At 40.1% G+C, this 25239-nt stretch overlaps 2 protein-coding genes across 2 annotated transcripts in view; one reads left to right on the top strand and one right to left on the bottom strand.

Moving 5' to 3' along the window:
* The window catches only part of LOC105355269 (uncharacterized), a 208977-nt gene that overhangs the window by 99742 nt on the left and 83996 nt on the right, over window positions 1–25239 (top strand). The window lies entirely within an intron of this gene.
* On the bottom strand, window positions 1713–21119 carry LOC111948627 (NLR family CARD domain-containing protein 3-like). Its single transcript, XM_023962350.2, has 8 exons — window positions 20539–21119; window positions 14558–14698; window positions 14365–14475; window positions 12609–12713; window positions 4377–4455; window positions 4017–4215; window positions 2086–3877; window positions 1713–1992 (listed from the first exon to the last, which is right to left on the bottom strand). Exons 2-8 carry the CDS (start codon window positions 14644–14646, stop codon window positions 1788–1790), a joined length of 2580 nt encoding a protein of 859 aa, XP_023818118.2. The 5' UTR covers window positions 14647–14698; window positions 20539–21119; the 3' UTR covers window positions 1713–1787.

Raw genomic sequence — 25239 nt, 5'->3', positions numbered from 1 at the left:
ACCCGCTCCCTTAGGTCTGCCTCTTCACTCCAGCTTGCTACACCCACCGCTCGGCTCGTCACTATGGGGGGCAGAGCATTCAGCCGCTCTGCCCCCCAGCTCTGGAACTCACTGCCCCCAGGTCTGCGGAACATGAATTCACTCACACAGTTTGCTAAAAATCTGAAAACCCACCTCTTCAGAAAAGCATACCCACCCTAGTTAATTTTATGATTCCATTGTTTTGTATGTTTTTAACTAATGTGTCTTTCTTTTAACTGTATTTTATTGTTTCTATCCGTAAGGCGACCTTGGGTGTCTAGAAAGGCGCCATATAAATAAAATTCATTATTATTATTATCCCAGTACTGACATGACTGATACTGCACAGCTGGACATCTTCATCTGGGGACTGGACTCCAGTTTTCACCTTGTAGTATAGCCACAATATGGAAGTGATGGTGGAGTATAATTAAAAATAAAAGTCAAAACCAGAAATGCTTTCTTATTTTCATTTTAATTAGACAGATAACGCGGTGTTGAATTAGAAAAGGAAAAAGCATTTTGAAGGATTGCTTTTTCATTTTTATTTTGAGTCAACAAATGCCGCTTCATTTAGAAAATTAAAAAGCATTTTTGTTAATCCATTTTAATTGTCAATGAGACATTTCTAAATGAATTTTGCTACACATTTACCAGAGAACCTTTTGAAAATGAAATGTCAAATACCATTTTAATTAAGTGACTGAATAAGCAGTGTTGAAGAAGAGAATGAAAAAGCATTTTGCTTTTTCATTTCAATTTTGAGTAAAAAAATGCAGCTTCATTCTGAAAATGAAAAAAATTACAACAGCTGGTGGGCAGATGACCACCATGAACCTTATGGGATAATAGCGACCCCATAAAGTTTAACATCTCCCGCAATGACGTTTGTCCACCAAGTACGGGGTTTGCTTTGAAGTCGTTTCCAGCCCGCAGCCCCTGGGTTAAACTGCAAAATGGCTCGCTTCGGATGGTGAGAGGAAAGATTGAGAACATGGCCATACTCAATATGGGCGCCAACAAAACGGCTCTTATCTCACATGATTATATCTCATATTTTGCACTAGACTAGAAAATGCAATTTTTTTTCTCCTCTGTATTTCCTGCTTCTGCTCAGTGGACGAACACACCACCCTCCTCTTCCTCAGCGTGTTCACAGATGCAGAAAGTGAATGATCAGGATGTTATTGATGTTATCAATGAACCCTGGAGATGATCACATTCGCAGGCAAATCCAAGCAACATTAGTATCAACTAAACGTGCCATTGTGGAAACGACTGGTGACAGAATGGCTTTAAAAGCGAACAAAAAGAACCAACTTCTTCCTGGTAATTGTCTTTTAACCGTCCTTCACTTTTTCTTACTTCTTTTTCTGATTGGTTCAGAAGATAATTTAAACCAATCCTCAGTTTGTTTCAAACATGGTTGTAGACATAAAAACTTCCAGTGAAACATCAGAAAGTTCTTCACCTGATACGTTCTTCTCATCCTTCAGGGAGTTCAGCTTCTTTGCTCACCTCAGAGTCTGCAGTCTGCAGTCTGGACTCTCCAGAAAACCACACAGATGAAGAACTCCTGAATCCTGCAGGTTCTTGTTCCCGCTTATGTCTAGTTCTGTCAGATTGGACGGGTTTTTCTTCAGAGCTGAGACCAGAGCTTCACAGCTGATCTCTGACAAACTGCAGTTCCATAACCTATAATTGTAGAGAAAAGTGTGTTCTGGAGCAGTGATGCAGCTGGAGGTCCAGGAAGTTGGTAAATTCAGTCAGGTGGGACCCGCCCTGATGAAACCTGACCTGAGAGTCTCCAGTTTACAGTGTGGACTCTTTAGTCCAGCTGACAGCAGCTTCACTCCTAAATCCGGCAGGTTGTTGAAACTCAGGTCCAGATCTCTGAGTTTGGAGGATGGAGAGCTGAGAACTGAGGACAGAGCTACACAGCTTCTCTCTGATAGATTACAGTCTCTCAATCTGAAGAAAACAAAAACAAACAGAAATTATTGAAACTTTTGTTTTTCACTCAAATTCATTTGTTGACTGAAGGGGATTTTTCCGAGTTCTTACAGAGCTTTGTTGGAGGCTTTGATCACTGGCAGCAGCCTCCGAAGAGCCTCCTCTGAAGCAGAGTATTTCTGCAGGTCAAACTCTTCCAGATCTTCTTCTGATGACAGTAAGATGAAGGCCAGAGCAGACCACTGAGCAGGAGACAGTTTCTCTGTGGAGAGACGTCCTGACCTCAGGAACTGTTGGATCTCCTCCACTAGAGAACCATCATTCAGTTCATTCAGACAGTGGAACAGGTTGATGCTTTTCTCTGCAGACAGATCCTCACTGATCTTCTCCTTGATGAACTGGACTGTTTCCTGATTGGTCTGTGAGCTACTACCTGTCTGAGTCAGCAGACCTCGTAGGAGACTCTGATTGGTCTGCAATGAAAGACCCAGGAGGAAGCGGAGGAACAAGTCCAGGTGTCCGTTTGGACTCTGTAAGGCCTTCTCCACAGCACTCTGGTAGAACTGGACTGGAATTCTCAGTTTAGGCTGAGAGATCTGTGATTGTTCTTCCTCCATGAGGTTGAGTCCAGAGGTGATGAAGGTCAGATGGACATGAAGAGCAGCCAGAAACTCCTGAACACTCAGATGGATGAAGCAGAAGACCTTGTCCTGGTACAGGCCTCTCTCCTCTCTAAAGACCTGTGTGAACACTCCTGAGTACACTGAGGCTGCTCTGATATCGATGCCACACTCTGTCAGGTCGGATTCATAGAAGATCAGGTTTCCTTTCTGCAGCTGCTCAAAAGCCAGTTTTCCCAGAGACTCCATCATCTTCCTGCTCTCTGGACTCCAGTGAGGATCTGTCTCAGTTCCTCCATCATACTTGACCTTCTTGACTTTGGCCTGAACCACCAGGAAGTGGATGTACATGTCAGTCAGGCTCTTGGGCAGCTCTCCTCTTCTTTTGCTCTTCAGCAGATCCTCCAGAACTGTAGCAGTGATCCAGCAGAAGACTGGGATGTGGCACATGATGTGGAGGCTTCTGGATCTCTGGATGTGGGAGATGATCCTGCTGGCCTGCTCTTCATCTCTGAACCTCTTCCTGAAGTACTCCTCCTTCTGTGGATCATTGAACCCTCTGACCTCTGTCACCATGTCAACACACTCAGCAGGGATCTGATTGGCTGCTGCAGGTCGTGTGGTAATCCAGAGGTGAGCAGAGGGAAGCAGGTTCCCCCTGATGAGGTTTGTCAGCAGATCAGCCACTGAGGTGGACTTTCTAGGGTCCTTTAGGATCTGAGTCTTGTGGAAGTCCAGAGGAAGTCGACACTCATCCAGACCATCAAAGATGAAGAGGACCTGGAAGTCTTCAAAGCTGCAGATTCCTGCTTGTTTGGTTTCAGGGAAGAAGTGATGAACAAGTTCCACCAAGCTGAACTTCTCCACTTTCAGCACATTCAGCTCTCTGAAAGTGAATGGAAATGTGAAGTGGAGGTTCTGGTGGGCTTTGCCTTCAGCCCAGTCCAGAGTGAACTTCTGTGTTAAGACTGTTTTCCCGATGCCAGCCACTCCCTTAGTCATCACGGTTCTGATTGGTTCTGGTCTTCCAGCTGGGAGTTGGAAGAGCTCTTCTTGTCTGATGCTTGTTTCTGCTCTGTCTGCTTTCCTGGAAGCTGCTTCAATCTGTCTGACCTCATGTTCTTCATTCAGCTCTCCTCTTCCTCCCTCTGTGATGAAGAGCTCTGTGTAGATCTCATTCAGAAGGGTTGGGCTTCCTGCTTTAGTGATCCCCTCAAACACACACTGGAACTTCTTCTTCAGACCAGATTGGACTTCATGCCGACAAACTGCAGCAGAAGATCCTGAACGAAGACAACAAACAGTAAATCAACTCTCTGCAGCCCTGAATGATGAGGGTTAGAATCCCTGTGGTTCCATGTGTTCAGACATCAGTAAATCTTCATTTCTCAGCAGCTGAAACCTTCAGAGAAATCCTCTTACTGCTCTGCAGTCCATCAGCCAGCTCCTCATGCTCCATTCTCCTCAGGAAGTTCACTGTGATCTTCATCAGTGACTCTCTGCTGCTCCTCTGCTCTTCATCTTCATCCTCCAGCTCCTCCTCATCCTCCCTGTGACTCAGAAGCTTCTGGATCTTCTTCAGCTCCTTCTTGACAAAAGTGACAATGTTGTCCTCCAGCAGCTGCAACAGAATTCCAGATGAATGAGCCAATCAGAGTGAAGTCATGGAGCCAAACATCAGCTCCATGTTGGACACACTGACAGTCCACTGGTGTCCAAAGTGCAGCATGGAGACGACTGTGGACAGAATGATGGAAAAGTAGTTGTTGTTCATGTACAGACCAGAAAGATGGAGTCCAGCTGTGTTTGATGCTGCTGGACAGACGGACCACTGGGAGTCTCTGAGCTCTGCTGGTCCAGTCTGTGGAGAATCAGCAACAATCAGATCCATTCTGTCTGTAAACACAGAGACTAACACAGGGTGATTCTTTGACCGGTCGCTCCTGGAGGACAAAGCTTGATTCAGATCCAGATCAGAGTCTCTGATGGATCCCGATAGAAAACATTTGTTTTATTAAAAGTGAGTTTCTTACATAATAGTGTTTGATGAGTTCTTTTGGATTTGGATCATCTCAGATCATAAATGCATCATGAATGCTGTTGTTTTCAGAACAGCAATGATTCCAACATTCATTCTGACTCACAGATGAATCACAGTTACAGTCAACTGGATCATTGATTCTCATTTAGACCAGAAGAAAATGAAGAATTCAATATTTGAGTTTGTTGATGAGATACAAAGAAAAACTATTTATTTTAAAATTTAAATGAAAACCAACCATTATGCCATTTTGCATATATTACATTTTCTGCTGTTAATTGTAAAATTAATTGTATGAAAGACCTTCCTTAAAATCTTCGCCTAAACTGTTTATTTTCTGATCCAAACATTTGTTCAAATCAGAAAATATTAGGAGATTAATTTCTGTTTAAAGTTTCTCCAACATCTCTGCTCTCATAGACTCTCAGATCTTCTCTGATCTTCTTCAGATTCAGATCAAAGCTCTGCTGTTTGTTTGGGATTCTGAACTCTCTGTTGTTGCTTTTCTTCACCAACTTTCTCTGAGGGTTCCTGAGTTCCAGAGGACACTTGGACTTGCTCTGATTTTAGTCTTTGAAACCATTTTGGAGCAGAAGAACAGAAATTACAGAAAGTGGGAGGAGCTAACAGTTCAGTCAGAAATGCTTCAAACTCTTTGAATTTCTGCAGTGCAGTGAAAATTCCTCATTGACCTTCAGACTTTGGGCTTTGGTTGATGAGAGAGCCTCAGATTTGGAATGATGTAGAAAATCCCAGAGAACCAATTTCAGTTGGAATGAATTCTATTCACACAGAGACTGAAGGACTTCATGCCTGACTTTTTTAACCCTTGTGCTATCTTAGATGACCCACCCTTACATTGACATGTTCTCCCTACCATGACAAAGGTGGATAAAGGTGGAAAGATTTCATGTAATCCATGGACACCAGTGAAGACCACAAATCATTGAAGAAGGTTAAAAAGGTTCAGAGCACTGTCTAGTGGGTCTAGATGACCCAACTCCCAATGTTAAAGTGCCTAAGATAGCACAAGGGTTAAAGGCTGACTGGGATTTGGAGCTAAAGTTACTTTTTGGATTTCTCTCCAACAATCAAATCTTATCTAAACACTGTCTGTGGAAAAAGATTAATCAACAGATCTCTGAAGCAGAAATTTAAATTACCAATAGGCCTGCACAGTATACCGCAAATTTATCGTTATCGCAATATCCAGCTCTGCAATATGCATATCGCAAAGGACGGCGAATATCGCAATAAATCGCAAACCCAAAATGTGTTAAAACAATCTTCTAGCAGCTTGAAGCATTTAACGAATCAAATAAATCCCTTTATGCTTTGACCAATCAGATGGACGCCTTCCCATTGTTGACCAATCAGATGGAGGCCTATTATGTTAACCCTGGTCCTGAAGAGCCTCAACCCTGCCTGTTTTCCAGCTCTCCTTAACCAGCTTGCTGTTGATTGGCTGACTCAAGGGATTTCACATCCTGATTGACTGAACACACCTGATTTTGGTTATCATTATCGAGCAGTCTAGGGAGAATTGGAAAACAGACAGGGTTGAGGCTCTTGAGGACCAGAGTTAGCCACCCTGACGTTTGTCCCCCATGTCGATGAGGGTCATTTGGAGTATAATTTTTAAACTGTTGCAATGAAATGGGAATAATGTTTTTGCTTATTTTTCTATTTGTTTATTTACCGCAAATTTATCGTTATCGCAATATTGATCACTAATATCGCAAATCGCAAGTTTTCCTCATATCGTGCAGCCCTAATTACCAACAATAAATATCAGTCAGAACCAGTGCCAGTTCTACACTAACTTAACAACCCCCCCCCCCCCCAATAAAAATGTACACACTAATTAGATGACATCCTTTTGTGTTTCCTACCTTTATTTGGCCATTTTACACAAAAAATTCATGAATTTTATTAACTCGTATTACATGGGGGTCGCACAGTGGGCTAAATCTAAAACAAGCTTTAGGTTTCAGGCCGAAAAGGATCAACATTTACATTACAAACATTAACATGTTCTTGTAGCCTTTTTCTCATGGTGGAGGACATTTATAAAAGATTTTAAGACCCAGTTTGGATCTAAACTGTACGACTGCATAGATATGATATTGGTCCCCGTTTTTAATGTAAGGTTGGGGTTGTGTGGGCTGTAAACTAGCAGAGAGTGTAAACAAACATTAACTGAGATACCGAGGGGGTATTCCAGAAAGCAGGTTATGCTAGCTCCCACGATAAGTTTGAGGCTAAGGAAGTTGATAACCTAAGCTTTCGCTTCCAGAAATGGAGGTATGTTTCAGGGTAGGTCAAGTTACCATGGCAACTCATGCTCTGAACATAACCAGGTCTGGAGCAGGTTTAATTGAAGCTTAGTTTGTTTACAGAGAGGTGAAGCAGCATGGCGTGTCCATTTGAAGATGATTTAGTGGATGAAGAAGATCAGATAATACTTTTTCCACCGTGAGAGGGTGATAAGACCACATATGGATGTTGTAAAGATAAACATTTTTAATTTGATCCAACTTAATTATTTGCTTCAGTTAAGATAAATCATTTAGTCACCTCGTGACTAAACAAAGGGCACCAATGTGAGTGTGCACACCGACATAGAAAACGCCACGCATAAAAGCGTCATTTTTTTTAAAAACGCCTCGGGTTCGTTTTTTTGGTTTGACGCACCGCGTCAAAAACTATACAACCAATGAGAGTGGCGCTTTTGCACACGTGTCTGGAACTTCTGAAGTTACAGTAAAACATAACTTGGGGGCGCTCAAACACAAAACTGTCATGCTGAGCGAAGAAGATATACGCCTTACATTGACGTGTTCTCCCTACCATGACAAAAGTGGATAAAGGTGAGGAGGATTTCATGTAATCCATGGACACCAGTGAAGATCACAAATCATTGAAGTAAAAAGGTTCAGAGCACTGTCTAGTGGGTCTAGATGACCCAACTCCCAATGTTAAAGTGCCCAGGATAGCACAAGGTTTACACCCTCAGACTCCATCTCACTGAAGTAAGGCGCTTTCTTTTTTTTTTCACCATGCGTATCCATGGTGACTCCGGAAATCGGCGAATAATTGAGAATGTCTTTTTGTACCTGTCTTTATGTACATGCATTAACCCAGGGTTACCAAGTTGAGCGTAATTACGCTAACTCATATCCGGTCTTTTGGAACCCACATACCCCGAGTAAACAAGTTCAGGCGGATTTCAGCCTGAGTTCAGGCTTAAAGTCAGGGATTTTAAACATGCTTCCTGGAATACCCCCCATCAGAGGGTTAATCCTGTGCAAACAGTCCCGCCCACAACTCAAAAGTACTGAACTGCTGCTCTGCAGAAACTATGTCCTAGAAAACAACACAGTTTTTGTTTGTTTCAGCTAAAAAATGCAATAATTTCTTTAGTTAAGTCAGATTAAAAACAAGTTGTTAGAAAGTTATTTTACTTTCATTGAAATTAATTCAATTAAGTAGGTGTAACTTTGGTGCTGCTGTTAGATCGGCACCGCAAAGGATTCTGGGATATCATTCCCTTTGCCTGTCTGGACAGATTTGGGTTTAAGTGTGGGTTTTTGACCAAAAGTGTTTAGTTGTTTAGCTGTTTTACTGTGTTTTGCCGCTTTAGTTGTCCAGTTATGTTTAATTCTTTCAGCACCATGAGTTAGAGGGCGGGAGAGGATGATGAGTTTATTTAGCACTCCTACTGCTCAATGGAATAATGTTGAAGTCAGACAAACGGGAAAGGATGGAAGTCTTCATTTAGGGAATCCATTTTATTTCATTTATTTTATTGTTATAAAAATAAGTATCTACAGGTTCAAACTTAGACATATGAGAGTTCAAGAAGTACAATAAATTAAGATGGAAAAACTTTAATTGAATTGGATTAATATGACATTTAGTGAAATAATTGTGTAAATGTGAGTTGTTAAAAATATATTGAGTTGGGTAGACGTAACGAATTAGGTTGAAAAAAATTTAACTAAATTTCTTGTTACCAATTGAAGTAATTCATTTAAGTTGGATAAGTTATATATATATATATATATATATATATATATATATATATATATATATATATATATATATATATATATATATATATATATATATATATATATATATATATATATATATGCGTCACAATGAAAATAGAAATGAGACAGAAACTCGTGCGTTTCCTTTGTCTGTTCTTTTTCTCCAAGCAGAAACTCTTTTGCTGATGCAGCCGTATTACTTTTTTGATGGACGTATAATCTTCATATGGGTCTAAAAGCACAATTCTGTCAATTAAGTGTAACTATCTAAACCCATCATCCATTAAATTGCAAACAGGCAGCGTAAAATACTTAGGTATAAATATTTCCTCCAGGCTTTCTGATCTATTCAAGCTAAGCCACACCCAACTCCTTAAAACAATTGAGACTGATCTCACTAGATCGAAAAGTACCCGTTTCCTTAATAGGGAGAGTTGCCACCATAAAAATGACAATTCTACCCAAAATTAACTATCTGCTTTCAATGATTCCTTCCAAACCTCCTACCACATGGTTAAAATCATTAAACTAATTCATTTCCCAATTCCTTTGGGAAGGTAAACCACCAAGGATCAGTCTGAAAATTATTCAAAAATCTAAAGACAGAGGAGGACTAGGCCTACCTAACTTCCAGGATTACTACTCCGCAAACAGGTTATTTTATGTCTTAAAGTGGCCTAAACCTGGTGTGTTAGATTAATCTTGGGTAGATAAAGAGCACACTCCCTGTGATAACTTAGATATTTCTAATTTGCCTTTTTTCAGCTCAAAAGTTACACATCACAAGTGCTTCAGAAGTTTACACATCAGCTCATCTCTAACAGCCTGGGGGGATTTTCTCTTAAAAACCATGACATCTTACTAAACAAATACACGATTCACTTTACTTCATGGAGGAACAAAGGGATCCAACAGTTCCAGCATATAATTCAGAATGATTTAAGCCGCTTCCCACCCTTATCCTCAATTTACTTTGGCACGTGCACACTGCTCCTTGTCTGCTTTATCCCTCCTCCGAACCCACAGTGTATCGATGGACAGATGCCTTCAGCTTATCTTAGTGATAGAGTTGATGTAATATTTGCCTTTCTGCAGATCTAGCATAAATATTTCACATCTTAAAATCCTAACATATTCAAATTAGTAACTAGGCACTTGTTTCCCTTCACTTTCTCCCCCTCCCTCTTTATTTATTTTTATTCTACCCCCCCCCCCCCCCCCCACACACACACACACTTTCCCCCTCCCTCCCCTTTAATAAAAAGAATATGTATATATACTTTAAACACAAAATGTAACAAATAAAAAATAAAAAGGGGTTCATACAAATTTACACCCTGGTTATCTGAAGATTCTTAACCTCGTTTTGTAATAGTAAAATCTGTCCAACACAAAAGGCCTTCAGCGCTCATCTGTTTGCTCAGTCGTTGGACAGAACAAGTTAAAAATAAATAAATAAATAAACTTTTCTAACTAATGTTTTGAACATAAACATGAATAAAGACAGACAGGAATATTAATCCAGAATAAATCAAGTTAAACCTTAAATGATGTATAATATTTTGTTCTCCATAAAAGTACATTATGTCAAAACTATACAAACATGAACATGTTACATAACAATACAAATAAAAATGGAAAAATTAATAATAAGAAATAACAAATCGAATCATTCTTTTTTCTTTGCTCTTTTGTCATTTTTTTAGAGCTGAACTCCTGGCATCATTTTTATCAATAAGTTTATTTCTTGGTGTGTGATGTCCTGTGTGTGTCTTTGTGAAATGGATAAGAGCATTAGCTTTTTTCAAAAACCTGTTATTGTGAATATCAGTTTTAGGTCTTCTAAAAAAAAAAAAAAAAAATAAATAAATCATAGAATTCATCACTGGGATTACTCCAAAAATATTTGGCATTTTCCTGATTTTGTGCAACACCAACAGTAAAAATCCTCCAAAAACTTCAACCCTTTCATAAACAAATGATCGATTGTTTATTTATAATCTCATAAAGTGCAGCTGTTTTCCTGCATTACCTGCTGTCTTTACATCAAATACTGACAGCAACTCAATGATAAAAAAATACATTTATATGGAAAATAATAAAAATGTCTACAATAGTTAATAAAGAATGAGATTATTAGCATGAGCGGAGGAATCTAGAGGCACGCCATGGTCCAGGTGTGCAGACCTCGCTGCCTGCGCCTGAAACACTGCAGGGGCACCAATTCACAGGTTTTAGGCTGTTCCAAAGTCTATAACAGATAATCAGAAAACCGATAGTGGTACAATTTGTTTTCCTTCCAAGCACCCCCCGTGCTCGGAAGGAAAACAAATGCCTCCCCCCTCTAAATTTGCGCCCCAGGCAATTGCCCGTATTTGCCCATGCCTAAAGCCGCTACTGGTCAGAACCAAGAGAGATTATGGAAATTCCCTTTTAAATCCAAGAACCTTCAGTCTTTCAAAGCTCTCGTTTGGATCCAAACAGAAATGATGTCAGATTTTAAGATCCTCTTTGAAATGTGCTCATTGAATCCAAATCTGCTTCATTAACTTTGGTGAAATGTCACATTTTAGAACAGCTAGTTTGGTTTGAATGATCCATTACCAGAACATTGTGGTTATTAATGGTTGAAGACATTTCTGGTTCCAAACTGTTTTCATTGAACAACTGCAGATGTTTCTAATTTCCTGTCGAACTGACAGAACTTTTCTGCTGCCCTCTGAGAAACATTTGCATCAACTGGAATTTGGTTCCAAACTAAGTAGATTTTAGCTCCCAGCAGTTTGTCTTGAGTCCTTTTCTGTCTGTTTCAATAAGCTCACACTAGCTACTTTTACATAGACACAAGTAATCGGATTAAAAGTCTGATCAGAATAAAAATTAATCATTTTAACATGCTGTTCGGATCTCAGAGCAAAGGAGCAGCCAGACTCTGTAGTTTTGTGTCTCCAAGCAGGGGAGGCTGCTTTGTTGTGATCTCCAAAGGAGGCTTCAGACAGCAGTCTACTGCTGCTCTGCTTGAGCGAGCTGCCAGGCTACAGAGAATCATGTCTGCGAGCAGAGGAGGAGCTTCAGGACGGTGTGTGTGGTTTTGAATGCCGCTTCACGCTCCGCGCAGTCCTGTTACATCATGCAAACAATCATGTGTTACCAATATGTCCAGGAAAGAAAAAGGCGGATGTTATTGGTACGTATTTTAAATGTGTCAATGACTAACCCTTCCTCTGTCGAGGACAGACGCTTTTCCTCTCCCTCCTCCTGTGTCAGCCCTTCCCAACGCTATTGTCCTGTCTACCCCGGAGAAGCATTTCTTTTATCTGATCAGCTGGTCTGTGAATTCGATTGATAAAGTTTTCTCCACATTAAGGAATGGGAAAGCGGACTGGATGCAGATGACTGTTGAAATCTTGGAGGATCTGCTTCTTCATGAACAGCTGATGGACTTTGACATGAACACAGACGGAGCTGTTTAGTCTGGAATAACATGACATGTTTGGATCAACAGTTTCCAGCTTTCAGCATTTTCTGTCAGTCAATCCAGACTTTTTTCTAGAAAAGCTGATTCTAATTCTCCATGTAGAAATGTAGAAATTCTGATAGCAGAAAGTCAAACTAGAACAATGTGATGTTTGGAAAGCATGAAAATCTGAATCCTAGGAGTCTGCAGTGATTCTTCTCATTAGACTGGAGCTGCTGTCAGTCAGAGTCAGCAGTCAACATGTTTTCTTCTCCAACATCTCTGATGTCTCTCAGAGACTCTCAGAAGACTCAACTGAAAAGATCTCATCACACACATGATGCTCCAAGGGAGTCTGATCAGAGAGATCCAGAACTGAACCAGACCTCAAGTCCTTCATCTGAAAACTGTTGATCATCTGAACTACAATCCAGCCTCCAAAAACTCTGACAAACACTTACTGTTCCACTCCTGAATGGATGCCTTTGAAGGTTAGAGGTACACCCTTTGATCTGTCACTCCTGGAGGACTCACAGCTTGATCCAGAACCAGATCTCCGTTGGATCCTAAAGAATAAAAATGTGTTTTATTATAAACTCATTGCTTCTGTACTGGATGTTGATCAGATTATGTTGTTTCCCTTTCGGCTTTTCCCATCAGGGGTCACCACAGCGAACGTGTCGCATGGTAAACTTGGCAATGTTTTACACCGGATGCCCTTCCTGACGCAACCCTCTCAAAGCAACCGGGCTTGGGACCGGCACAGAAGTAGAGAAGGGAACAGGGAGCAGCCCGGAGTCGAACCCTGGTTTCATGGACGGAAGGCGCCGCAAACCAGCACGAGCTAAACCGGCTCCCGATCAGATTATCTTCCATGTATAACTATTGAACTCAGATCATAAACCCACTGATCTGCAGTGATACAGTCTGGTAAAACGCCCCCTTCTGACAACTGTGGGACACTGCATAGAGTTCCATAAGTTCATGGCATCACTTTGTATTTTAGTGTCTATCAGCAAGAGTCTGGGGATATGATACATTTCATGAAGCACAAGGCAAGATACAATGCATATCATGATATATCTTAAGACAGTAACAGAGACAATATTTCACTTTTTTTTCTAAATATGACTTAGAAGAAACTTTACCTGATTGTTATTATTCCTTTAAAATGTATAAAATTCAGTTAATTTAATGATCTCATATACAAGTTGCTTTTAATGAAGAAAATACATTTGCTTTTCTTTGCTTTACTCTTTTTTTTTCTAATGCTCAACATTTTCTGATTTTCCCAGCATAATATTTCCCAGCAAAGGAAAAAAAATCACAACACATAAAATGTGCGTTAACCTGTAATGTTTCATATGTGTGGTTGAGAAAATAAAGACCTGTTTATTTCCAACATTGCTGAACGAACTGGTAGTTTTAAAAAGGTTCAGGTGCCTCAAAATAAATGAAAAAAACTTTCCAATTCTTTCCAAGTGTGATGAAGCAGCGTAACAGGCTGAAGGAGTGTGATGGATTGAGAAATCCTACATTGTGATTTCTAGATTTCTTTAGATATTGTCAATCACAGGGGCCATAAACCTGTGATGAAAATGTCAGAGCCCCTTATGATTTCTGGGGGAAGTGGGAGAATTAGTTGCTTGATTATATTTCACTGTTCATCGCCACAACAACAGTCTTTTTTCTTTTTTCTTTTTACACGCCACACTGATCCATCAAGTCCCTGGATCAGAATCGATTCCTGTGAAATTTACAACTTTCACTTTTTTCGGCTGAAGCTCCTTCTGAGTAGCCTCGTGTTCTTATACGAGTCCAACACGGAGCACCGGAATCATGTGGTACCGGCGCACAACTTGGCACAGGTTTTTGGTACTCATCCTTGGTTAAAACTGAGTTGTACTTGTCTCATTTCACTAAGTAACAACAACCACAAATTTAATGAATTCACACCTGTCATAAGGTGGTTCTCGTGAAATCTTGTTGTTTTGGTGAAGAGCTGCTGGAAGAGGCTCAGTGTGCTGCCAACTAGTGGTTGAAGGTTTAAGTGGAAAACAAAAGCAAGACGCTGAGCTACATTTTTGCTTAGAAATATTTCAATATTGTCTTGGCAGCATATTACATGTGTTATGTTACAAGTAATGCCAAATGAAATATAGTGATATTTCAATTAATCAACTTTTTACACCCCTAATGTCTCTGACAAACACTCACTGTTCCTCTTCTGGATGGATGTCCTTGAATTCAGGAGGTCTATCCCTTGACCTGTCACTCCTTTTGGACCTCCAGCTGGATCCAGATCCAGATCCAGATCCAGGTTGGTTCCTGTGAAGAATGAAGGTTGCTGGTGTGAGTCCTGAGCTCTGACATGGAGAAGATCATGGACAGTTGGAGATGTTCATCTCACCTCTGAGCTTTGCTCTCGTTGTCATGGTTACCATTTCTTCTTCTTTTAGAGGGAGGGGCTCTCTCCTGTGGTTCCTCCCACTGATCCATGCTGCTGGATTCACTGGATCCACATCAGCTCACACACACCTTCCACCTTCACCTGCAGAAGAAACCCTCCTCATCATCAGCTCTGATCCTCCTTCACCAACAGATCAGCTGCTCCTCCACTGATTGGCTCTTCTCTTGTGTTTCCTCTCAGGTTCAGGTGAATGCAGTCAGACAGCAGTGGGAGGCAGAGGAAGCTGCCATCAGCTGCTGCACTTCTGCTCTCCCTCCACCAGGTGGAGACATGGAGCTGCAGCAACATTTCCATTCAGTCACTTTGACAAAGAAACTTTTTTTTTAGAACTTTATTGAACACAATACAAACAGCATCAAGGCTTGTTCACACCGGGACGAATTTCGCCCGAGATTTTCGCCGACGTTTAACGCCTCGTGACTAAACAAAGGGCACCGATGAGAGTGTGCACACCACCGCGAAAAAACGCCACGCGTCAAAGCGTCACTTTTTAAAAAACGCCTCGGGTTCGTTTTTTTTTTTGACGAGTCGCGTCGGAATCTATTCGACCAATGAGAATGGCGCTTTTGCACACGTGTCTGGAGCTTCTGAAGTTACAGTAAAACACAACTTGGGGGCGCTCAAACATCAAACTGCCTTTCTGAGCACACATACCAGCGAAGAAGATAGACGCCAAGTAGCGTCTACACTGCCGCGAAGAAATAATGACGGACATTCTAAAATATCCCCGAGCTAAGCACTAGTTGGAGCAACTGGTGCTTGAAATATTCGTGTTTTCTTTGTAGGATTCTGACAAGCGCGTAAATACATGCTCTCTTCTTCTGAGTGAAAAGCGACTTTAAGAAGCGTAAAGTTGCGCAGCGCCACCTTGTGTTCAGGAATATTTCTGTTTACATTAAGCGCCATCTAATGTCAGGGAATGAAATTGCATGTTCGCTCGGCTCACCGTCAGCGAAAATCGCCTGGGTGTGAACACAAAAAACGTGGCGAAAAACGCCTGTCGAATTTTCGTCCCGGTGTGTACGGGCCTTTAGAACACTTACAAAAAGAAAATCACAAAATGTGGCTGATACAAGTAGAAGGAACACCGCAATTTAAAAGGAAGCAAAAAAAAGGAAGAATACTTATCAATATACATACAAAAAAAAATGCACAGATACATAATCATAGAGTGGTAAATGCTGGGGGGGATACAACAGGGGCCTGTTTCACAAAGGAGGTTCAACCAACTCTGAGGTTAAACTTGAACTCTGAGTTGGTCAATCGAGAGATTAACAACTCTGAGTTTTCTGTTTCAGAGAAGCTGATCGGAGTTAGGTCAATCAATTCTGAGTGGACTGATTCAGAGGTTAGCGTGCGCACCGCGACTATAAGAAGCCATTATCAATGGAGCGCAGATATCACGAGTCACCATGGCAACCGTGGACAAAAAGAGGTCTGCATATTTTTCTCCAGCTGAACTTGACGTGCTGCTGCAGAGTTACAGTGAATATGAGCACATATTCTGGAAGAAAAGCAACACCGCTGCATCTGCAAAACAGAGACAGTTAGCGTGGGAAAACATAGCTGCTCAAGTTAATGCCTAAGTTTGCATTTAAATCATTGTTAAAAAATATTGGCTGTAATAACTTTTTAAATAGCGTAAGGAGTGAAATAAATAATGGCGATACTTAGGTGTACTTTTGAAGTGTTATTCCTTGTGTAAATGCATGAAATGCTGCATAGTGTGCAGAACCAATCTGGGGGAAAAATGCATTTAACGTCGGTAATGTTTAGAGGACTTTCTTGTTAACCTTCCCCTCTTGCAAACGTTGGTCAGTTTAATTTTAATACATGTAATTGTGTTTTTAAAAGTGAGCTTATGTCTACCCTTGTATTGATCAAGTGGTATAGGTTTATATGGGATTAAGAAAGTAAGCAGTGCTAAAAAATTGTGTTTCCAAAAAGTAATTGTTACATTAATCTAATTCAATTTCCCTGATTTCATTTTCATGTAGATGCAGTCCTGCAGGAATTAAAAGAACATGGCAGCAGCTAAAAATGAAGTATAAAAACATAATTCAATCAGGTAAAATTTGAGCATGTCATGGATGTAGGCTTTGTTGACAATATTTGACATATGAAACATCTACATAGCAATACATATCTAATGTTGTTTTCATTGTATATATGTAATTGACTGCAACGAAAAACCGTAACGCTCAAACAAAAACGTATGGGGAAATGACAAAAAATCGAGTCTAGGTCTCAAAATCCTCGCACGACGTAAATGTAATTATCTACGAATTAATGCAGCCTCCTCGTCTGTTGGGTCCTCCAAAAAAGGACAAGCCATTCTTGTCACTTAGACCGTCTCTGTGTGACGGAAAGTTGGACAATGAAGGTTAAAGCGAAAAATACCGCTTCGTCTTTAAATAGGGGAGGGGACCGGCAGAAACCTTGAGTTTAGAGAATAAAACCTGCTCCCGACTAGGTTAGGTTCACAGCGTAAGTAACCATGGACACTGACTCCGTGAATGTGAATTTATTGTGAACTATCGGCTATTCATGACACACCTTTAAAACAATCATATCCCCATTAAATCAGAAATTAAATACCTGGGGCCTGTTTCAGAAAGGAGGTTAAGTGTAAACTCTGAGTGTGTTAACCCTGAAATCAGGGAAACCCTGGGTTTTCCGTTTCAGAATGGGAGGTTTGTTAAACCAGAGAAAGCAGAGTAAGTCAAACCCGTTTCTGAAAGAGAGGTAACTTATACTCGGAGTCAGTGTCCATGGTTACCTACGCTGTGAACCTAACCTGGTCGGGAGCAGGTTTTATTCCCTAAACTCAAGGTTTCTGCCGGTCCCCTCCCCTTTTTAAAGACGAAGCGGTATTTTTTGCTTTAACCTTCATTGCCCAAATTTCCGTCACACAGAGACGGTCTAAGTGACAAGAATGGCTTGTCCTTTTTTGGAAGACCCAATAGACGAGGAGGCTGCATTAATTCGTAGAGAATTACATTTACGTCGTGCGAGGATTTTGAGACCTAGACTCGATTTCTTTTCATTTCCCCATATGTTTTTGTTTGAGCGTTACCGTTTTTCGTTGCAGTCAATTACATATATACAATAAAAACAACATTAGATATGTATTGCTATGTAGATGTTTCATATGTCAAATATTGTCAACAAAGCCTACATCCATGACATGCTCAAATTTTACCTGATTGAATTATGTTTTTATACTTCATTTTTAGCTGCTGCCATGTTCTTTTAATTCCTGCAGGATTGCATCTACAAGAAAATGAAATCTATGAGGTTCCATTTGTGCCAAAAATCTGTTTTTGTGTCCACTGTCTATGTCTTTGGTCGTCTCACTTTGTCGTCAGGACTTAGCAACCGTTGCTACTGTCGATAGCTATTGTCGATAGCTACTGTCGTTAGCTACGACGTTTCCCCGTGTTTTGTCGTTAGATGTTCTCGTTTTTCAAATTTTGCCAAAGTCGTCAGAAAAGTCCTTTGTAAGGCCGGTAAATTTTTTCCTGTACTACCACGGAACGAAAAAGAAATGTTTATCAAAGCAGACGTCAGGGTTAACCATGACAACACGTTTTTAAGATGAACTTTATTTTGATATTCCCTCAAACGCGTATTGCCAGAAAGGGGGGGGGGGGGGGCATGCATACAACGCTTGAAACGAAAACAAAGTGGCGCATTACCGCCACCACCTGATCTGGAGGCGAACTACTTCTATTTAACGCGGAGAATGACACATAATAAATATGAACATTTTACGAAGACTATTTATAAATGTGCTGTGTTCTGATCATGAAAACGTGGTTGATTTATTAATAATAAAATTACAAACACATTGGTGTTGATTTAATATATTTGTTCAGAAATAAACCCTCAAGTCATTAGTCCATGGCAATATTTATTTTTTTGCCGCTGAACGATTAACGGGGGCCTTGCAAGGAGGCCTTTAAAATATCTTTGATGAGTTACCTTCTCAAATTTTAGTGGGTCGAGTCACTAATTATGAATATAACATTCGAAAACTGACTGGTTTTTGAGCTTTTCTTTTTAATCTATTTATGTGACCATGAGATGGCGCACTCGGGACCACATAAGGCTCTTATTAGCCCGTCTGATCCTCGTTTATCCATCAGATTTGTAACAACATATTTTATAAAGATCAGTCATTTTTCAAAATAATTTGAAATAATAGTTTCATCACAAGATTAAATTAAAGCCATACTCTAAATAACTTTAAACGGGAACGTGAAACCGTTGTACGCTGCACCCCCCCCCTTTCTGGCAGTGCGCGTTTGCAGGATTGTCAATAAAGTTTTTTTTTTTTTAAAGTATTTTGTTCCGTGATAATACGGGAAACAATTTATCGACCGTACAAAAGACTTCTCTGACGACCTTTGCAAAATTTGAAATACAGCAAGATCTAAGGACACGACATGGTGAAAGAACGTAGCAAACGACACTAGCAACGGTTGCTAAGGATCTTCCTGACGACACGTGAAACGACGTAGCAAACGACACTAGCAACGGTTGCTAAGGATCTTCCTGACGACATGGTGAGACGACGTAGCAAACGACACTAGCAACGGTTGCTAAGGATCTTCCTGACGCCGTAGTTAGACGACATGGGATAAGGACAATGACAAAGATAAAGTTTAAGGATAAAGCAAGCATATACATCACAAAGTTAATACAAAGTAATAATCAAAGAATCATGGGCATGCAGAAGATATTGCTTAGTAATACATAGACATGAACCAATGTAAAATGAACTCGGTCAATAGACATAGACAATGAGCCCAAAGCATAGACAGTGGACGCAAAAACACGATCGGTAGACATAGACAATGGACCAAAGACATAACAGTAGACGCAAAAACACATTTTGATAATTTTGGCACAAATGGAACCTCATACAAATCAGGGACATTGAATTAGATTAATGTAACAATTACTTTTAGGAAACAAAATTTGCTAATACTGCTTACTTTCTTAATCCCATATAAACCTATACCACTTGATCAATACAAGGATAGACAAAAGTTCACTTTTAAAAACACAATTGAATGTATTAATAACAAACTGAGCAACGTTTGCAAGAGGGGAAGGTTAATGGAAAAAGTCCTCTAAACATTACCGACGTTAAATGCATTTTCCCCCCGATTGGTTCTGTACACTATGCAGCATTTCATGCATTTACACCAGGAATAACACTTCAAAAGTACACCTAAATATCGCCATTTTTTTATTTCACACCTTACGCTATTTAAAAAGTTATTACAGCCAATATTTTATAACAATGATTTAAAAGCAAACTTACGCATTAACTTGAGCAGCTATGTTTTCCCACGCTAACTGTCTCTGTTTTGCAGATGCAGCGGTGTTGCTTTTCTTCTGGAATATGTGCTCATATTCACTGCAACTCTGCAGCAGCACGTCAAGTTCAGCTGGCGAAAAATACGCAGACCTCTTTTTTTCACGGTTGCCATGGTGACTCGTGATATCTGCGCTCCATTGATAATGGCTTCTTATAGTCGCGCTGCGCACGTTTACCTCCGAATCAGTCCACTCAGAGTTGATTGACCTAACTCCGATCAGCTTCTCTGAAACAGAAAACTCAGAGCTGTTAATCTCTCGATTGACCAACTGGGGCCTGTTTCAGAAAGGAGGTTCAACCAACTCTGAGGTTAAACTTGAACTCTGAGTTGGTCTGAGTTGAGAAAAACGGACAGAAATCAAAGAATGAGGAGAAAAGAAAGAAAGACATGAATTTTGAACATAAGAACAAGTTAAAGACAAACTTCAGTCTGAGCTCTTCCTCTGCTGCTCCCCGTCCTCACAGAGAACACACAGACACGTCACGGCCTTCATCACGAGTGGAGAAGACAACGGAAAACACAAAGACTCACCGTGAAGAAGAAGAAAGTCCTCCTCTGTCTGCTCTGACACGGAGAAAAACTCTCAACTTCCTCATTTGCTGATTCAGGAACACCTGAGCAGAGCTGCACCGTGTCTGATCGTGTTAGTCCCCTCCCTGTAATCAGAAACCTCAGAAACCTGAAAGAGTTTGTTGTACTTAACATTAAATAGAAACTTTAAAGACTGAAGTGAGGCCAAACATAAAACATAAAGAGACTTTCTCTACGGCTAATGTCTCCCCAGGACAACATGGTGTTCAATCTTTATTATAAGACATTGATGTCAACGTTCTCAATTTGGATCATTCTGAAAAACCTTGTGGGTTCACCTGAGGAAAAACTACAGCAGCTCTGGAAAGAAAAAAAAATAAAAGAAAAACACGTGCATGCACTGAAATGTTGTGGTTCACCGAGTGAAAGTGGACAAAAAAGTTCAGAATTACAAAACGACTTGAGTTTTTGTTGTTAATTCTGTGAAAATTAAGAAGGCGCCCAAACCTATGGAGTCATATACTGTTCATAATTAAATAAATAAATAAATATTTAATTCAATAAATAAATGTGACCTCATGCAAATACACAATCAACCAATAAATCTCTCATATATAAAAAGATCAAGAAATGTTGAAAAAGCTGCCCACAGATTTTAAATGAGCCATTATATTATTCAATATATTTCATTTTGCTTTAAAAACCTGTTCATTAATTTAAACAGCATTTACAAATATTCATTTTTAATCATGTGGAATATTATTATAATTCTACGTCTTTTTTCAGAACCTCAGATTTCAAAATCAATATTTTCCAAAGTAGCTTTGTTTTTATTTCATGTTGCTGTTTTTCACAATGGCGTATTTATTTCATGAAGACCTTTTTCAGGAGAATGGGTCTATCTGTCAATCAGTGAATGTGGGCGGGATCTAAACGCTCATTTGCTGATCCGTGGAAATCGACTCATATTGCTCGATACCTGCTTTGCGGTGTGCCAGTCAGATAGATGGCATATTTTTAGCGATATCCGGTCGGCTTTGCTGACATTTGATACAAACTGTCTGCAGCAAAATATGCAAACATGGACGACTCTGTTTTTGTAGTTTGAGGGTTTGTGTGGACCAAAGGAGCTTCAGTCGTCTACGTGTCGAAGTTCCCCGTGAAACACTCCTGACTGTCACGTCATTCACTCAGCTCTCCTTTGCTCTGCAGCTAACAGCTCTGCTGTCTCAGCTCACAGATCCAGTCTGACGTCATCGTGCCTCACACTGTGCCGGCTCAAAGGAGGAGGCGAGCTGGCGGACCGACAGAGAGTCAGAGCAGGCAGCAGCGGATAGCGGAACAAGCCTGCTCGGGCCTCCTGAAACTTATGATATTTTTCTATTTTCATTGAGACAATGATTATAAATCAGGTCCTCTGGTTTTATTTTTCCCTCTCTGGGAAAATGTTGAACCTTTGTGCGATGACGTTTCTCTTTCTGGTTGTAAAACGCAGCGGAGATCCGGGGTTTGATTTGGGGTTCACTTCCCCGTTCAGACCTCATTAGACCTTATTAAAAGATTCAGTCTCTATACTTTGGATATACTTTTTTATTATTACTTTTCCGGCGAACTGAACAACAGACCCTTAATTTGTGCTCACACACACATACACACACTTTTGCGCTGGGTGCTCTGATTTACACGTAATTTAAGACGTAGTTTCAGTGAAGGACCTGAAGCAGAGACTCTCTGGGATGATCTCATGAACTCAAATATGGAAACATTGTTATCATGTGGAACTATTCAAAAATAAATAAACCTGATCTCTTAACATTCTCCGTGTGCATTGTGCATCCATGCATTTTAAGTGAGATAAACACAGCCACAGCTCCAAGTGGCTATCAGGCTAGAACACTAGCTGGTAGCTCCTCCCATACGCGGCGTGTTGCGTTCATGGAACTCCAGTTCATAGAAACTTAGTGGAACTCCAACAACCACCCAGCCGAACTTAGACCACTACTATATTTTCATGAGAAAATGAAAAGCGCCGAACCGACCACAAAATCACTCGAATTGTCTCGCCCAAAGCCACTTTTATCCGCAAATTTAGAACCAAAACTGCCCAATTTCTGGTAACACTGTGGATGTGTTGAGGTGCATACTCCCCATTAGTGTTGACGAGTGTGCATTGTGCCATCAGGTTTGCTGAAGCATCTTCGATGCTTATGTCTGAGTAAAGGAATAGCCAATCACAAAAGTGTCTCCGCCTTGTCTGGTTTGATTGACAGATAAAGTCATTCTCCTGAAAAAGCTCTTCATGAAATGAATAAGCCATTGTGAAAAACGGCAACATGAAATAAAAACAAAGCTACTTTGGAAAATATTGATTTGGAAATCCGAGGTTCTGAAAAAAGTCAGAATTATAATATTCCACATAAATAAATGAATATTTTAAAATGCTGTTTTAAAATAATAAACAGGTTTTTAAAGAAAAATGATATAATGGCTCATTTAAAATCAGTGTGCAGCTTTTTCACCATTTCATGATCTTTTTATATATTTACGAGAGATTTATTGGTTTATTGTGTATTTGCATGAGGTCATATTTATTTATTGAATTAAATATTTATTTGTTTAATTATGAACAGTATAGGACTCCATACAAACCATGTTCACTCCTCTTCCTTCTTAACAGTTGCTATAACTATTTCGAAAGAAGAACAAAATACAAAATAAATTGTTTCAGAAAACAAAATTAATTTCCAGAAACCCAAACAAAATGTTAAAAACCACACAAAGAATAAACTGGAAAAGGTAGGCATTATGGGAAATCACTGATTGGATGATAATGTCTGACCATCACCTTTACAGACAGTTATTTTACATAAGGCGCCTTAAACCAAAGATATAAAGTTCCTGCAGACACAAACAGCTGCTGTCAAAACATATTTGAATTCAGGACAAACCTATGAAGAGATTCTGGATCTGCTTTGAACTCATCACTAAACCTTTAAAAGTTATTTTAAAGTCCCACTCCAACAGTATTTTATCCACTTTCAAATCATTCCCAGTGGTCTTTTAATTATGATCATGCAGTTTTTAGGTTTAAATTAAAAATAAAACCCCTCTGCTTGTGTCTCATGAAATGTTTGTTTACACTCTCTGCACCAAAGAAAAAAAGTTTCAATATTCTCAGTTTCACGTATTTGCAGGTTTTCTTGTGAAAAGAATATTTCACAGCAAGGAAGAGCTGTTTCCACCGGTTCCTGAACTGCTACCAACCGAAGTCTGTTCCCCTTTTGGAATAATTACGTATTTGATTCTACTTTTGATTATGCACTTGGATTTGCATATACATAAATCCTGTGTATGTGTGTGTTGTAATAACAACTTTGCTGGCTTGAGGCAAACTGAACAAACTGAAATGAATCACCATATAAGGACATGGAAGTGCTGAAGGCTGTCTCTGTTTCCTGCCTGTGCTGAATGGCCTATTAAACAGAAAATTACATCTGTAGGGATGCCGACCCAACTGTCCTTCACACCAGGAACGGCTGCTTTTTAATCTGGTGCTTGTCTGGACAGAAACACAGCCGTTGGATGCCATGACTTGATCTACACCGTATTCAGTTGGGTAATAAAAACAGAAGCGGAGCACTGCTCTTCTGGCTACTGCTCTGATCTGCCCCCCCCCTCCCCCCCCCACACACACAACTGGCACTTTTTAATCCGTCATTTCCCCGACCACTTTTCCTGTGACTGCTTATCCACCATTGTTAAATAATCAGTGCAAAAAACAATTGTTTGCAAAGTAAACTTACTTGTAACATTCCAATAAGTTTACTTTGCACTTTACCAACAAGTGTAAACTCTACCAAAAGTGACAAACCTCCATGTTTTCCAAGTTGATTTCATGATGGACCAAATGTCTGTTCCTCTAACAGAAGATAATAGAATCCAGATGCTTTACTTTACAAAAGTAAAGGAACCTTAAATGGTGCAGCTCAGTACGGTGTAACCCTTGTGCTTTCCTAGGCACTTTAACGTTGACAGTTGGGTCATCTAGACCAGTGTTTTTCAACCAGTGTGCCGCGGCACACTAGTGTGCCGTGGGAGATGGTCAAGTGCGCCGTGGGAAATTGCCCTCATTAACTGATCTAAAAACATTTTTCATCTCCAGGAAATCAGCTCTTTGTTCATCCAAACAGGCCCTGATAAAACACAGAGTAGTTAGGAATATAAAAGATCTTAAAATTATTTTTCTTTGTGTTTATTTAATTCTATTAAAGCCATTTTGATAAGAATGACTGTACCGCGATTTACCTGCAGCTATGACAGTTTGCGGAAAAGTCCCGCCCCTTTAACTGTCTCCGCCAATCATTCTTGAAGGCTTAATCACATGTCATCAGTCTGACCAATCAGAAGTGGTTAAAGTTTTCACTTCCTTGTTCTTAATTCTGCTGATAAAGTCGCTCAGTTCTAACAAAAATACCAGCTAAAGCTCGTCTTTAGCGGTGTAGCTTTCCACAGAGTCCGGTGTCAGACCGTGGAACAAATGAACAAAACAATGAAGCTCAAAGACGCAAGTCTTTCTGCCCTTTTCTGCAGTTTTCACACTACATCTCCCATGATGCATTGGCTTAAAGGGACAGTGTCTCAGACCACAATGAGTCGTCCTTGTTTAACGTCTTGAAACCACAACAAACAAACAGTTTCTAA

Source organism: Oryzias latipes, chromosome 2, assembly GCF_053564925.1.
Source record: "Oryzias latipes strain Hd-rR chromosome 2, Olatipes_Hd-rR_3.1".
NCBI classification, from domain to species: Eukaryota; Metazoa; Chordata; class Actinopteri; order Beloniformes; family Adrianichthyidae; genus Oryzias; species Oryzias latipes.
The sequence above is the reverse complement of the archived record's forward strand: the minus strand, read 5'-3'. Positions and strand labels throughout refer to the sequence as shown.